The 15,121-nt window shown below is 45.2% G+C and overlaps 1 protein-coding gene across 1 annotated transcript; it reads left to right on the plus strand.

The window, feature by feature from the left end:
- Positions 1 to 1,148: 1,148 nt before the first annotated feature.
- On the plus strand, positions 1,149 to 6,624 carry LOC140464202 (uncharacterized; the record flags this gene model as incomplete). The annotated part of the gene is made up of 6 exons (XM_072559053.1): positions 1,149 to 2,327; positions 3,169 to 3,255; positions 3,828 to 3,875; positions 4,456 to 4,525; positions 5,131 to 5,222; positions 6,278 to 6,624. Coding segments are annotated over 6 exons (1,560 nt in total), but the record flags the coding sequence as incomplete, so codon positions are not given.
- Positions 6,625 to 15,121: the final 8,497 nt, after the last annotated feature.

Consider the following 15,121-nt stretch of genomic DNA (forward strand, 5'->3'; position numbering starts at 1 on the left):
CAAGTCTACCTGATTACACATCACCAAATTCTGAATTTCCTGTACCCCAGTTGGCTCTACCACAGGTTGTTCCAAAGAAACATCTTGTAGACATTCCACAAATTCCTTTTCTTGGGATCTGCACCTGGGCCTTTCCCAGTCCACTAGAGGACGTAATCTCAGAATAAATTATCCCACATTTAAGACAGATGCGGCAAAACGTCTTCACTCAGAGGGTGGTGAATCACAGAAGGCTGTGGGGGCCCGATCGCTGAATGTGTTTAGTCTCCACAAATCTATTTCATTTTGAAAGATGTGAAGTGATATGGAGAGAGTGAGAGTAATGCCCTAAGTTGGAGGAACAGCTATGATCAGGTTGAACGTGGGAGGGGACTGAAGGATCTACTCATGTTTCTATCCTGCCCTGTATAAGCTCATGGTGATCCCAAACTAACCTAATATACCTAACCAACATGCACCACATTCTGTTCACCCATTTGTCCCAGAGCTTACTGACCTGCATTGACTGTTTGTGAAGTGGCACTTTTTAAGTTGTCATGTTTGTCCATGAGGCAGAAGGTTACAGAGTGGTAATGGCGATGCCCTGTTAGTGCAGGGGTGCAGGATAATGGTCTGGGACATGGCCTCAATTCTTACCACATCCACGCATGGAAGATCAATCTGATTCATCCAGAATTGAAAGCTGATGTCCTTGATAGTGACCATGAAAGTTTCACCTATTGTCCTACAACCTCATCTGGTTTACTAATTCCTTTGAGGGAAGGAAATCTGCGGCCTTTTGCTGGTATGGCCTACATTGTGTTGTCAGACTCCAGAGCTACACAAATGTGGTTAACACTCCAGTGCCCTTTTGAAATGGCTGAGCCAGACACATAGTGAAGAGAGGGAGAGAGAAAGAGACCAAATGCTGGCTTAGCCAGGGATGTCCACATTCTCTGAAAGAATAAGGAACTGCTCCTTCTGTGACACCCTGAAGTGTGCTTCAGTGAAGGTGCTTTGGTAATCATGTTAATGTTGATGTATCTGTTGTCGCTCCTTCATTAGAGATGGTTTGTGAAGACCAGCCACATGTGGTACATGTTTTGCGGACCGTTTGACAGCAATGCTGGTTCATTCTAGAGGCACTAATTCTAAAGTGACTTCATCGGTGTCTGTTCACCTTTTACAGAGTGCAACAGGAGGAGCTGATTACAGAAAATGGGTTTGTGACCAGCAGCTCTCCAGACTGGCTGGCAGTGAAACCAAAGAAAAGACACCGGCACCTATCTGTGGAGGAACAACAGGCACAGGGTGAAACTGGTCAAAGAAAGAAAAAAAGGAAGGAGGCTGGGCTGAAGGAGCAGAGGCATCATTCTGTGGAAGAAACTATAGAGATTGGAAATGTGGAGAGTGTGAAAAAACGAAAGAAAACAATAGAAGATGGTGCAAAGTGTAATATTCAAAAGAAACATTGCAAAAAGAAGAAAGATAAATCCAGCAAAGATCAAACCAGACAGGATTGTTCCCGAAAAAGAGCCAGTTCTGGATGTTTGGGGAAAGCTCCCTCAGAGCCTACTGCTCCGACACCACTCTCTAAACAAGCAGAAGGAATAAATGTTTCAAATGATATTCTGCCTCCAAGGAAAGTGGCAGTGCAGGCAATAGACAGTGAGTGTTCATCCAGCAGCATCAGTGAGAGTGACCATCCACAGGCAAAGACTCCACAGCTGGCAACAGGTCACACCATCACCAAGAGTGAGGGGAAGGGCAACTCGACAAAGAAACATCCCAACTCTCGACATGGGAAGAGACCTGCCCAGACTGACCTTACCCCTAAAATGGCAGGAGTAAGTACAGACAGCAGCTCGGACTCTCAGAGCAGTGACTTTCAAACACCTAGAGTTAAGAAAGCCCTCACTCTGAATCACAGAGCTCTGCCTCCAGTGGAAAGGATATCTGGCCATTCTGAAAATGGTAAGTCTCTTGCTGCCAGGACATCACCTACAGCTTCTTCAGACTCTCAAGATTCTGAATCCGAGCAAACCAAGAGTAGAGCTGGAAGTGAAGATGCTGCAGCGCCAGGCCAAACTAACACAGAGGGATATCGCCCAACACCTGCTACCCTGCTCCCTAAGCCAGCAGAGCATTCGGACTTCGGACAGGGCAATGGAAGGGGGCGAGGTCGAGGATTTAATGGATTCCCATGGAGAGGGGGACGTCAGCAGCGAGGGGCATTCCGGGGCAGGGGCAGAGGAACGGGCTGCTTTTACTATAACTATGAAAATAGCCAGGAACCCAAACCTGGAGAATCAAATCAATCGTTAACTAATAAGCAGCCTGTTGTCGAGGTGAGTCGATCTGAGGGCAAGTATGCAGTAATTTTGTTTAACTCTAATCAGAAATTTGATAGAACAAAGCTGGTGGACTCTTTGTAAGACCGATTACAGCGTGCTAGGAGACTATTTACACCATTATGTAGATCATCAGACAAGACCAACTGAGTTCCACCTCAGAGGAAGCTGAAGTCCTTCCCCTCAGACCAGTCTCGAGAGCCCTGTAAGTGCTCTAACACCCTGTCAGTCTCCTGAAATGTGCTGCCGAACTGAGCACGATCCTCCAGCTGAGGCTGAGTTAGTGTTTTGTACAAGTTTAACAATACTCCCTGTCCTCTATACTGAATGTCTCAATTTGCAAAACCTAGGACCCTGTTCACTTTATTCTTACTTATCTGCAGTCTAACATTTTAATTAATATCTGACCCAACTCTCTCCTGTAAGTGTGTAATTAACCTGGAGTCAAAGACTGTAGTTTTGTACTTGGGTATACCACTCTCTAAGTTAATGATAAATACAACCATTTTGTGATTGCTCTTTCAAAGGGATTTCATTGCTGTGAGATGATTTGTTAACCCTCTCGGATTTCTCCAAGACAAGATAAAAATAAAACCTGGTTGGTTTCACAAGTTTTGTGTAGGATCCAGCCCAAAACGCACTCCATGAGCAGGGCCCCTCTTGTTTTTCCAGTAATCTGATGTGGGTGAGAGAGAGAGAGAGAGAGATAGCGAGGTAGCTGTGTGGTTACAGTATGACCTAGGAAAGTTGCAGCCAGAAAGGAGCTTTGGGTCCAGGACTGCAAATACCTCTGCATCCCAATTACTGTTTATAATTGTGTGTTTCTGCCTTTGAACAGAGTTCTCCTGGGGCTCCCAAGAGAGACTACAGCAAACTTCCACTCCTAGCTGCACCACCTGAAGTGGGAGAAAGAATTGCCTTTAAGGTAACCTCTGTGCAGTCATTCTGGGCACCTTCAACATTTGTTTAAACATATCCCTGACCTTTATTGGAATACAGACTGCACTGTCTAGCTCTAACAATAACTTGGTGATATTTGCCGCTGTAAGAATGGGGTTGTTGTCCTTGAGAATGTACAGAGGCAGACATGGAAACTATTTCTAGACATTACAAATTTCAATCAGTTGGATAGAATCTCTGTTTTCTTTAGGGAAGCGCTGGCTTTGAGTTAATGTGTGAACATTTCAAGATGATGAAAATTGAGAAGAAAAGTAGGTGAAAGGTTTTGAACCTTAAAGGAGTGAAGATGAAAACGAGTATCTGAAGCCTTTGGTTGGAATCTGGGCAAACCCTTGAAGCCGAGTAGGATCAGCTCCCGAGGAAAGCTCCCATTGAAGCAGGATGTGTAATTGGGGTCAGTGGGCAGTTAGAAGTATTTGTCTGAAGGTGGTGGGCAGAGTTCTGGGGATGCACTGGCTGGAGGAGGCACTTTCTGAGATCAGTCTGTTATTGTGAATCTCCACACCCTCACATGATTGTATCTGCTTTCCTCCTCAGATGTTGGAACTATCAGAGAATTACACACCAGAGCTGTCAGACTACAAGGTATTAAAGGGAATGAGTGTTCATTTAGCACAAACATGGCGGATTGGATGCGGGGTTTGGGGGATGGTGGGAGCTACTGGGGCAGAGGGTGGCAGCATGGGGCAGCATTGAAGAAGTGTCAGGTGGGAGGGTAAAGTGGGGCTGTACTGGGCAGTGAAATGGGGAAGGGGTAGTGATAGAAAGGATGGGTATGTGGACAAGGAGGAGACAACCACTGATGCCTGGAGGGAATGCACTTGACAGCGAAGAGGGAAATGGAAAGTGGAGGACAGGGTCAGGAACAGGCAACAAAGGCCTAGTTGGTGGAAGAGAGATGGGCTCCTGGTCGGGGGGTGGGGGTTGGTGGAGGGTACAGGGATTGAGGGTTATTGGGAGACAGGTTATTGGGGGTGGCAGGGGAGGTGTGGAGGCAGCATGAGGATAGGTGGGGAGTTGCCATGGGGAGGCAGCATGGGGGCTAGTACCAGCCAAGACTGGTGAGGGAGGGTTCAGTGAATGATGGGAAAGTTACAGGTTACAGAGACAAGGAGAGGGTGAGCTGGGAAGCCGTTTGAATGACTTGTGAAATCATTCCTTAAAGGAAGGAAGAATTGTGAGTTACAATGCCAGTACCCAAGAAGTGGAGCTGTGTTTGGATTCCGTGTCCACAGGTGAGGTTCTATACAGGAACAGGACTGAAACAAAAGGGACAGTGTTTATGAAACAAAAATCCCAATATCTCAGAACTGCCAAAGCATTTTAATAATCAAACAACTATCTACTGGGCTCTTGGGTGGCTCTGAGTTTATTCTGAGATACTGAGCAAAAGGCTAGCCAGGGCTGAGATCCCATTCCATCTCCAGAATCCAGCCAGGATGGGGGTAAAGTCCCTTGGGGAGAGCTGATGGGTCTCCTATCTGTCACTGCCTCTCTGGGGAGCTCCATCGGTGCAGATTGGGAACAGAGAGCTCCAGCTGTCAACATTAAAAGCTCACTCTCCAGTGAGTGGTTGATGAGCTGGTTTAGATTCGACTATGCTCGTGATCTTTGGAATATGTAACCAAGGAAAGTAGGGTGGGCGGGGGCAGGGGGGGATTGTATGTTTATTGTTCAGCCATCTTCCATATTGAACAATATTGATCTTCATTTCAGCCATGTAGTTGATTGAATTATGGATAGTGACTATTCCACATTCTCATCAGTGCATTTGCTGCAACAATTTAGATTCTTTGGCCTGTGTCTGAGGATTACCATATACTGTATCACTTTGTTCCAGAACGTTCTAAAGAGCCTGGGAAGTTTGACCTTATTTATCCAACAAAGAACGGTGAGGATGTGGTGGAGTATGCAGTGGCAAGACAGCCCCAGGTACGTGCAGTGGGAGCTAACCATCATGGAGGGAAACGGGATGCTAGCTGACCTCTATACTGTGTGAGGTCATCACAACAAAAAGAGATAACGTCCTTACTCTATCCCATCACAACCGACCCTGTTCTGCTTATCCACCATTGAAACCATAAGAAACTCAACTGCCAATTTGCGCATAGCAAGACCCCACAATGAATAATTAGAGCTTTGGTCAAATTCATTGAGGATTAAATGTTGCACAGAGCATGGGAAAACTCTTCATTAAAATGGTGGTGTTAGATTGTTTACACCCACCTGTGGAGGCAAGGTTTCTCAGGATGGGACATAGGGGTGTGGCACATGTTGCTGCAGGTTGGGGGTGGGAGGGGATGTGTGGGGAAGTTTTTTTTTGTCTGTCTAGTGTGTGTGTGACATATTATCATAGAATCCCTACAGTGTGGAAATAGGTCCTTCAACCCAACAAGTCCACACTGTTCCTCCTCAGAGTGCCCCACTCAGACCCATTACTCTACATTTGCCCCTGACTAACACACTTAACCTACACACCCCTGAACACTATGGGCAATTTAGCATATCCAATCCATCTGCACATCTTTGGATTGTTGGAGGAAACCGGAGCACCTGGAGGAAACCCACGCAGATCCTGGAGAATGTGCAGACTCCGCACAGACAGTCCCCCGCGTCTGGAATTGAACCCAGGTCCCTGGTGCTGTGAGGCAGCCATGCTAACCGCTGAGCCCCATGCCACATGTTATGCTATGTACAATGAGCTCTCCGGTCCCAGACTGCACTTGTAAAGCAGTGATTATCAGCTGTGACCTTATCCTGCCATACTGTCAGATCGAGCAGTGTAACCAAATGTGAGTTCAGGGGCGGATCCTCATTAGTGTCTGATCTGCACATGACTTCCAATTCCTCAGGGCAACTCTGGTGGATGGTGGATGCAGCCACCGGTCACATCCCAGTCTACGTGTGTTGAATGGCTTGCTTCTGAAATTTGCACTGTAGATAATTCCATTGTATTGACTAAGCTGTTTCTCACTCTGTTCCAACAGGTAACTGAAAGTTGGAGCACTCTGGTTGAACCTCGTCTGATTGTGACACCTAGTGCTGAGCCAGTAGCTGTGGAGTTGGCCTAAGTGATCACCACCATCAGCCCACCTCCTTCTCCGCCCCCCCCCCCCCCCCCCCCCGTCACATCTCTGCCCTCACTGATTGTTGTGCAGGGATTGTTCTGCTAATGTAGCTCCATCCCTGCACGATCCTGCCTGTCCTGTTCACCACACTGACTGCAGAATGTGGAGCTGGGCTTTTGGCAATGGCTGTGGTTGTATATTTTCTGAGATTGCAGTTCTGGGAATGATCTTTTGTGAATTGTTTAATAAATGTGTTTTTTCTAAGATTTCTGTTTCCTTTGAACACTATGAAGTGGTGAAGGATTGCCTCATCAAATTTAGGCAATGCTTGAACATAACCAGTTTCTCACGAGGGTTCTGACTACCAGGGTCTTGCTGCTCCTCACTCTCTTCCTCTCTGAGCCTATCCTCAGCCTTTATCTCCAGCCGTTTAAGCTGACTTTCCTTTTGAAGTTCAAAACCTCTCTTCCTTTCTCTTTTGCTCTCTTTCCTCTCTTCTGCTTTTAATCGTAACTCAAACTGTTTCATTTCTGCTGCCCTTTCCGTATCTCTCACCTCTAACTCAAGCTGCTTCATTTGCAATTGACCTCTTGCTATTTCCATAGATTCTGATGGTTTCTCCAGCAAGTTTAAATGCTGAGCGACTGCTGTAATTATCTCTCCTTCCCTCCGAAGCAGGCAGGTCCAACCCCAGCTGGTCTGTTAATTCCTGCAGCTTGGTCTTTTTCACCTTTTGCAAAATTTCCAAAGTCACCGCATCCATCTCCAGAAAACCTTTGGCGACTGAAAGAGCCATTCCTACCCCAAGCTTTGTCTTCCAACCAAACCAACACCCAAAATAAAGACACTAGCACCTACTACTCGCTGTTTAAAATCCCACAAAGAGCCTCCAATCTGTTATGGACTAGGCCAGACCACTCGAAGCATTCTTAAGCTGGCAGCCTAGACTATAACTTTGCAATTTATTGCAGCAAGTGTACAGTGAGTAAGTTAGCGAGGTTGACTACCAGGTTTTAAAACAGGCAAAAGTTTATTCACAAAATTACACAATGAAACACCAAGAACAGAATAGAGAACCCTGACAGAACTCAATCTATCCAAACTAGACTTAATTATGCTGTTCTGAATATACATGTCCTAATAAGCAAACCTTCCTAAAACACAGTAAACAAAAATGGAACAAATGCTTACAGGTTGAAGTTAGGGCAGAAAGAGGGAGTTTTGCAACCTGTTTCCACACAGCTGAACTCCTAGCTGTCTATGGACTGAACTGCCCAGCTAGAGAGCTGACCGCTCCACTTTCATTATACAGGTCACTTCTAATACATGACCACTTTGACTTGAAGTTTCATCTATTTACAAATAAATAAAAAGGCCTCTCAATACCCTTTTAATCTCTGTATCCAACCAGTCTGATCAGAACTGGGAGAGTTTAATATCCTCTCTGAAAAAAACCAAGGACAGGGTATCCATGAGAAAAGGAGTAGCTTTTAGGAAAAAAAGGGACCAACTTTGTGACCACCCAAAGTGTTCAGAGATGTGTCTAGGTCCGTTAGTCAGGGGTAAATGTAAAGCAATAGGGAGAATGGGTCCATGTGGACTTGCTGGGCTAAAGGGATTCTATGGTTAACTGTGTTCCCCTGACCATTGTTAATGTCCAGTCTCCCACAGGTAAGAGACTAAATCAGCGTGTTAATTAGGCCTAATGTTATTCTCGCTAGACTATTAATCCAGAAAGTCAGCTAATGTGCTCGAGACCCAGGTTTGAATCTTGCCATGGCAGATGGTGGAATTTGGATTCAGTGAAAAATATCTAGAATTAAGGATAACTGTTAGTGATCATTGTAAAAGCCCACTTTGCTCACTAATGTGCGAAATCTGTGATTCTCACCGGCTGTGGCCTGTATGTGACTCCAGACCCATACCTGCCCTTGGAGTGATGCAGCAAACCACACAGTTGTATCAATTGCTATGAAATCTCAACAAAGATACGAAGCTGGATGGCCCACCTAGGTCCTCCCTCAGAGCATTGTAGTCCTACCTTACAGGGACTGCAGTGGTTTCACCTCCAGGGCAACTAGGAACAGCAATAAATGCTGGTCAGCCAGCGGTGCTCGTGTCCCACCAGTGAATTTTTAAAAAACATATTTGACAACTCAAAATTTCCAACAGTATTATAGAAGCAATTTTACCTCATAAGTGCAACAGTTCACCATGACTGAGGCTGGTTAGGGATGGATAATGATTGCCTGCTTTATGGGAACTAGATTATAGAGTGGTGCTGGAAAAGCACAGCAGTTCAGGCAATATCCAAGGAGCAGGACAATCAACGTTTCGGGCAAAAGCTCTTCATCAGGAATACCGATGCTGCCTGACCTGCTGTGCTTTTCCAGCACCACTCTAATCTAGACTCTGGTTTCCAGGATCTGCAGTCCTTGTTTTTACCTGCTTTATGGAAACTGGCACACGCTTATCACTGACTGTCCCGGCTGGTGTCCCTCACACTGAGCCCAATGTGTTAACTATCTAACAACAGTGCATGGAGTGAGGTTGACTGTATTGTGTGGTTTGGTAAAGAGTGTGTGTTACAGGATTTGTCTTTGTCTGAGACCATGGGTTCTGGAGGGCTGTTGAGCCAGCTCTTTGCTCCTGATCACCATGATACTGATCCTGCTCTGTTTTACATTAGAGCACACTGCCCTCAGTCAGCCTGTTCCCTGGGAAACAACTGGGAGGCCCAGGGTTTCCATTACCCTTTCCTGTCTCTATGTAAAGTGCTCTAGTACAATTGAGAGTCAAAGTGAGTTTCCAACCGAGGCTCTGGTCTCACATCTAATGGAAGCATTTATTGAAGAGTGCCTCAGGAGTACTGAGTGAAGAGCTGGTGCCAATCAAACAAGTGGAGAAAGCAGAGGATTGACTGGTCAGTGATTTAGCAACTAGCTACACCACACTCTGGCTTTAACAGTGGGGCAGAGTGGGATCTGCAAGGAAGGTTGCATTCGTGTGAAAGGTGGGGGTGTCAGGCTCCATACGATTAGTCTCCAGGCCCCTCATTCAGGAGCATGTTTTCTGCAGATTGAGAAAGTGATGAGATTCCATGAGCATGCTGACTTATCGGTGGAGCTGAGGTTTTGAACCTCATGGCTGTAAAGTTCTGGGGAGTTGGTGATGGGGTGGGAATGTCACTTATTGAGTAAACCAGAGGCACAGACTGATTCTCTGAGGGACGTGGTTTCAAAATCACAGCGCCCAGTAAAACTGCAATTAATAAGTCAGGAATTGAAAACTAGCCTCTGGTATGGTGACCATGGAACTCTCATAGAACTTAGAACACAGAACATTACAGGGTAGTACAGGCCCTTCGGCCCTCGATGTTGCACCGACCTGTCATACCAATCTGAAGCCCATCCAACCTACACTATTCCATGTATGTCCATATGCTTGTTCAATGGCAACTTAAATGTACTTAAAGTACATTGTTTTAAAACAACACATCTGGTTCTGGGATGTCCTGTAAATATGAGACCAGACACCCGAGTAGAAACTCACCAGCACAGTGCCCAGATCAACTCACTTCCAATACGTCCTGCAGAAACTAACAATTCAAACATGTATTATTACCAGGTGTCAATTTCCTACCATTTCCCTGCACACTATTTTTATCCAAATAGCCAGTATCCTTTCCAATCCTTTAATTAAACCCACCTCCACCCCGATTCAGGCAGCACATTCAGACCCTAACTGCTCTCTGGGTAAGACAGCTTTGTCTCACATCACCCTTGCTTCATTTACACATCATTTTAAATATCTTGTTCGTTTTATGAGTGGGAACAGCTGCACACTATTTCTCCAACCTGCTCATGATTGTGAAAATCTCAGATCAGACCCCTCAGCTTTTTCTCCAAAAGCAATCCCAACTTCAACCTTTCCTCATCGCTGAAGTTTCTCAAAGAACAAACAAAATTACAGCACAGGAACGGGCCCTTCGGCCCTCCGAACCTGTGCCGATCCAGATCCTCGACCTAAACCTGTCACCTATTTCCTAAGGATCTGTATCCCTTTGCTCCCTGCCCATTCATGTCTGGATACATCTTAAATGGCACTATCATTCCTGCCCCTACCACCTCTGCTGGCAGCATGTTCCCAGCACCCTCTGTGTAAAGAACTTTCCACACATACCTCCCCTAAATTCTTCCCCTCTCACCTTAAACTCGTGGCCCCTAGTAATTGAATCCCCCGTTCTGGGGAAAATGTTTTGTGCTATCCACCCTGTCTACATCACTCACAATTTTGTACAAAGTTAAAAATCACGCACCAGGTTATAGTCCAACAGGTTTAATTGGAAGCACTAGCTTTCGGAGCATCGCTCCTTCATCAGGTGATAGTGGGGGACACAATTGTAAGGCACAGAATTTATAGCAAAAGTTTACAGTGTGATGTAACTGAAATTATACATTGAAAAATACCTTGATCGTCTGTTGAGTTTTTCATCTGTTCAAATACCATGATAGTTTCGCTTCTTTCATGTGTAAATCATAAAACCTTTTTTTAAAAGTTGCATTCTCAGGTTAGCTGTAACAATTGATGTAAGCGAGACAATATGTTGAAGGTATCGCACTTTTTAGATTAGAATCAATCTAAACATCATGGCATAGACAGAGAACACAGGGGGCCAACACCTTCAACATATTGTCTAACTATCACCATTGTTAACAGCTAACCTGAGAATGCAACTTTTAAGAAAAGGTTTTGTGATTTACACATGAAAGAAGTGAAACTATCATGGTATTCTAACAGATGAAAGACTCAATAGACAACCATGGTATTTTTCAATGTGTAATTTCATTTACATCACACTGTAAATTTTTGCTATAAATTCTGTGTGTTAGGATTGAGCTCTCCACTATCACCTGATGAAGGAGTGACGCTCCGAAAGCTAGTGTGCTTCCAATTAAACCTGTTGGACTATAATCTGGTATTGTGTGATTTTTAACTTTGTACACCCCAGTCCAACACCAGCATCTCCAAATCATAGATTTTGTAGGCCTCAATCAGGATTCCACACCCACCCCCCACCCCAACCTCCTTCTTTCCAATGAAAATAACTCTAATCTACTCAATCTCTCCTCATAGCTAGCATCCTCCATACCAGGCAACATCCTGGTGAACCTCCCCTGTACCCTCTCTAAACCATTCACATCCTTTTGGTAATGTGGTGACCAGAACTGTACACAGTATTCCAAACGTGGCCGAACCAAAGTCTTATACAACTGTAACATAACCAGCCAACTCTTGTACTCAATACCCCGTCCGATGAAGGAAAGCATGCTGTATGCCTTCTTGACCACTCACTGACCTGCATTACCACCATCAGGGAACAATGGACCTGAACACCCAGGTCTCTCTATGTCAATCTTCCTCAGGCATTTCCATTTAGAAGACAGAGGGTGGTGGTGGAGGGTTGTTTTTCAGACTGGAGGTCTGTGACCAGTGGAGTGCCATAAGGATCGGTGCTGGGTCCTCTACTTTTTGACATTTACATAAATGATTTGGATGTGAGCATAAGAGGTAGAGTTAGTAAGTTTGCAGATGACACCAAAATTGGAGGGGTAGTGGACAGCGAAGAGGGTTGCCTCAGATTACAACAGGATCTTGACCAGATGGGCCAATGGGCTGAGAAGGGGCAGATGGAGTTTAATTCAGATAAATGCGAGGTGCTGCATTTTGGGAAAGCAAATCTTAGCAGGACTTATACACTTAATGGTAAGATCCTAGGGAATGTTGCTGAGCATAGAGACCTTGGAGTGCAGGTTCATAGCTCCTTGAAAGTGGAGTTGCAGGTAGATAGGATAGTGAAGAAGGCGTTTGGTATACTTTCCTTTATTGGTCAGAGTATTGAGTACAGGAGTTGGGAGGTCATGTTGCAGCTATACAAGACATTGGTTAGGCCACTGTTGGAATATTGTGTGCAATTCTGGTCTCCTTCCTATTGGAAAAATGTTGTGAAACTTGAAAGGGTTCAGAAAAGATTTACAAGGATATTGCCAGGGTTGGAGGATTTGAGCTACAGGGAGAGGCTGAACAGGCTGGGGCTGTTTTCCCTGGAGCATCAGAGGCTGAGGGTTGACCTTATAGAGGTTTACAAAATTATGAGGGGCATGGATCAGGTAAATAGACAAAGTCTTTTCCCTGGGGTCAGGGAGTCCTGAACTAGAGGGCATAGGTTTAGGGTGAGAGGGGAAAGATATAAAAGAGACCTAAGGGGCAACATTTTCACGCAGAGGGTGGTACGTGCATGGAATGAGCTGCCAGAAGAAGTGGTAGAGGCTGGTACAATTGCAACATTTAAGAAGCATTTGGATGAGTATATGAATAGGAAGGGTTTGGAGGGATATGGGCCAAGTGCTGGCAGGTGGGACTAGATTGGGTTGGGATATCTGGTTGGCATGGATGGGTTGGACCGAAGGGTCTGTTTCTGTGCTGTACATCTCTATGACCCTCCTGTATATTTCGCTCTTGAATTGGATGTTCCAAAATGCATCACCTCACATTTGGCCGGATTGAACTCCATCTGCCATTTCTCTGCCCAACTCTCCAATCTATCCATATTCTGCTGCATTCTCTGGCTATCTGCTATTCCACCAATCTTAGTGTCATCTGCAAACTTGCTAATCAGACTACCTGCACCTTCCTCCAAATCATTTGTGTAAATCACAAACAGCAGTGGTCCCACCACGGATCCCTGTGAGACACCACTGGTCACAGTTATAGAGTCATAGAGATGTACAGTACAGAAACAGACCCTTCGGTCCAACCCGTCCATGCCGACCAGATATCCCAACCCAATCTAGTCCTCTTCCACCACTGCACAGCCAGTTCTCTATCCATCTAGCTAATACACCCTGGGCCATAGCAATTTCACTTACTCCATCAGCCTACCATGGGGAACCTTATCAATTGCCTTACTGAAGTCCATTCTTGTTTCTGGAATCGTTTTTGTAAACCACTTCTGCACTCTCTGCAATGCACTTATATCTTTCCTATAGCAAGGTGCCCACACCTGTACATGATACTCCAGTGTGTCTAGCAATATCGTTACACTGCCTCCCTTTCCTCACAGCTGCCTCATTTAAGGAATGGCTTTGGTATAATTCAGCATCATGGGGGCTAAGGTACCACTTTCCAAGCAGTCATCCTATTAAATCATGTGGATTTGTCTGACTGTGGTTTGAAGTCATTGTCTCACTCCTGGTGACTGAGACAGCCACTGGCTTTAACCCAAACCTTTTTCACTGCATTCCAGACGTAACTGACTGCCCACCACCTTCACCAATGTCAGTACATCCAAATCTTTATACACCAGCTTGCACTGAGTCCAGTTCACCCACCATCCAGTGTTTTTGCAGAACTAAAGTGATTCATGGTCCACCAGAGATGAGTTTAAAATTCTCATCTTTGGGTTTGAATCGAATATTTCTTATCCTCATCTCTGGAACCTCCTCTGGTGCTGCTCTCCTCTTGTGTCGACCTCCCTTTGATACAAACCTCTGCCCTCTCTTCTCTCTGTGCCTCACCCCAACTCATGCTGCTCTTTGTGTCTATTCCTTGCCTCTCCTAAGTCCCACCATTCTCTCTAAACTGCTCCACTTCTCAATCTCCCGCACTTTCTTTAAACTCTGCTATAACTAAGCTTTGGTACATTGCTCTGGCTCAGTCAGTGTCATCTTTCCCTCAAGCCTGAGATGAGCTTGGGGATATTTTATTGTTATTTATATTGAAGCTTCTATATCAATGCATGAGTTGTACCACTCTGTCCACTCTGACTGATTGGTCCAGACAAGAGGTTTTACCCAGGAGGCAGGGTATCATCAGTGGGACCTGAGGGTTAGATCTAAGGGCAGGAGTGTCGGCTGGGTATCCAGGTGGAGAAGTTAGTGAAATGCTAAAGCTGTCAGAGCACCTTCGAATGGAGTCTGCTTATTTCCAGGAAGTGAAGGGACTGTGTGGTTAATACTACCCAAGTGATGACACCAGGCATTGTCACGATTCAGCTGTATAGCCAGAGCATGTATCTGTCAGAAACAAACACAACTGGCATCCTGAAGGAAAATCTGGGGCAGACTGAAGGAGCAAACTGACCGTGTCTCTGTTAAAGACGTGGGGTCCCTCTGGTGGACCGTGGTAGGATGCTGTTGAGGTGCTGGGCATGGACCTTTCCCTGGATAACTGTTGGGGTTTGCTTTGCGTAGTGTCCATGTCTGAAACTTTCTGTTTGTGTGATTCCTGGTACAGGGCAGTGTGAGCTGGTTTCTCTCCTCCTCAATCAGTATCAGTGCGGAGCCACCTGCAGACATTTCTGCCTGCTCTCTCTGTTTAAGGTTGTTGTGGTTAAGAGTCACACTTTCTCCAAAAGTATGATGGAAAGCAATCTACCTGTAAGGACAACATTTAATTTCTCTTCCCTTGGAAGGAAGCTGCTAATATCAGTCCAGGGAAGCTCAGAATCAAAGCAGCAGAGACCTATTCAAACTGCCCCCTTAATGCAAACCTTTGAACTTTGAACTTTGAATATGCCTCAGGGTTCAGAACATCAGAATTCTGATTCATTCATCTGACAATCTCTCAAACAATTGTTTGGAATATTTTACATATTCAGAAGTTTGGATCTTTTTGATCCTAGGTCCTTTCAGTTGACCTTCTGGATATGTACATCTTTGTGTTAAAAGAATCTGGACAATACAGGATTAACTTGTTAAAACA

The sequence above is a fragment of the Chiloscyllium punctatum genome, chromosome 39 (genome assembly GCF_047496795.1).
Source record: "Chiloscyllium punctatum isolate Juve2018m chromosome 39, sChiPun1.3, whole genome shotgun sequence".
Lineage (NCBI taxonomy): Eukaryota > Metazoa > Chordata > Chondrichthyes > Orectolobiformes > Hemiscylliidae > Chiloscyllium > Chiloscyllium punctatum.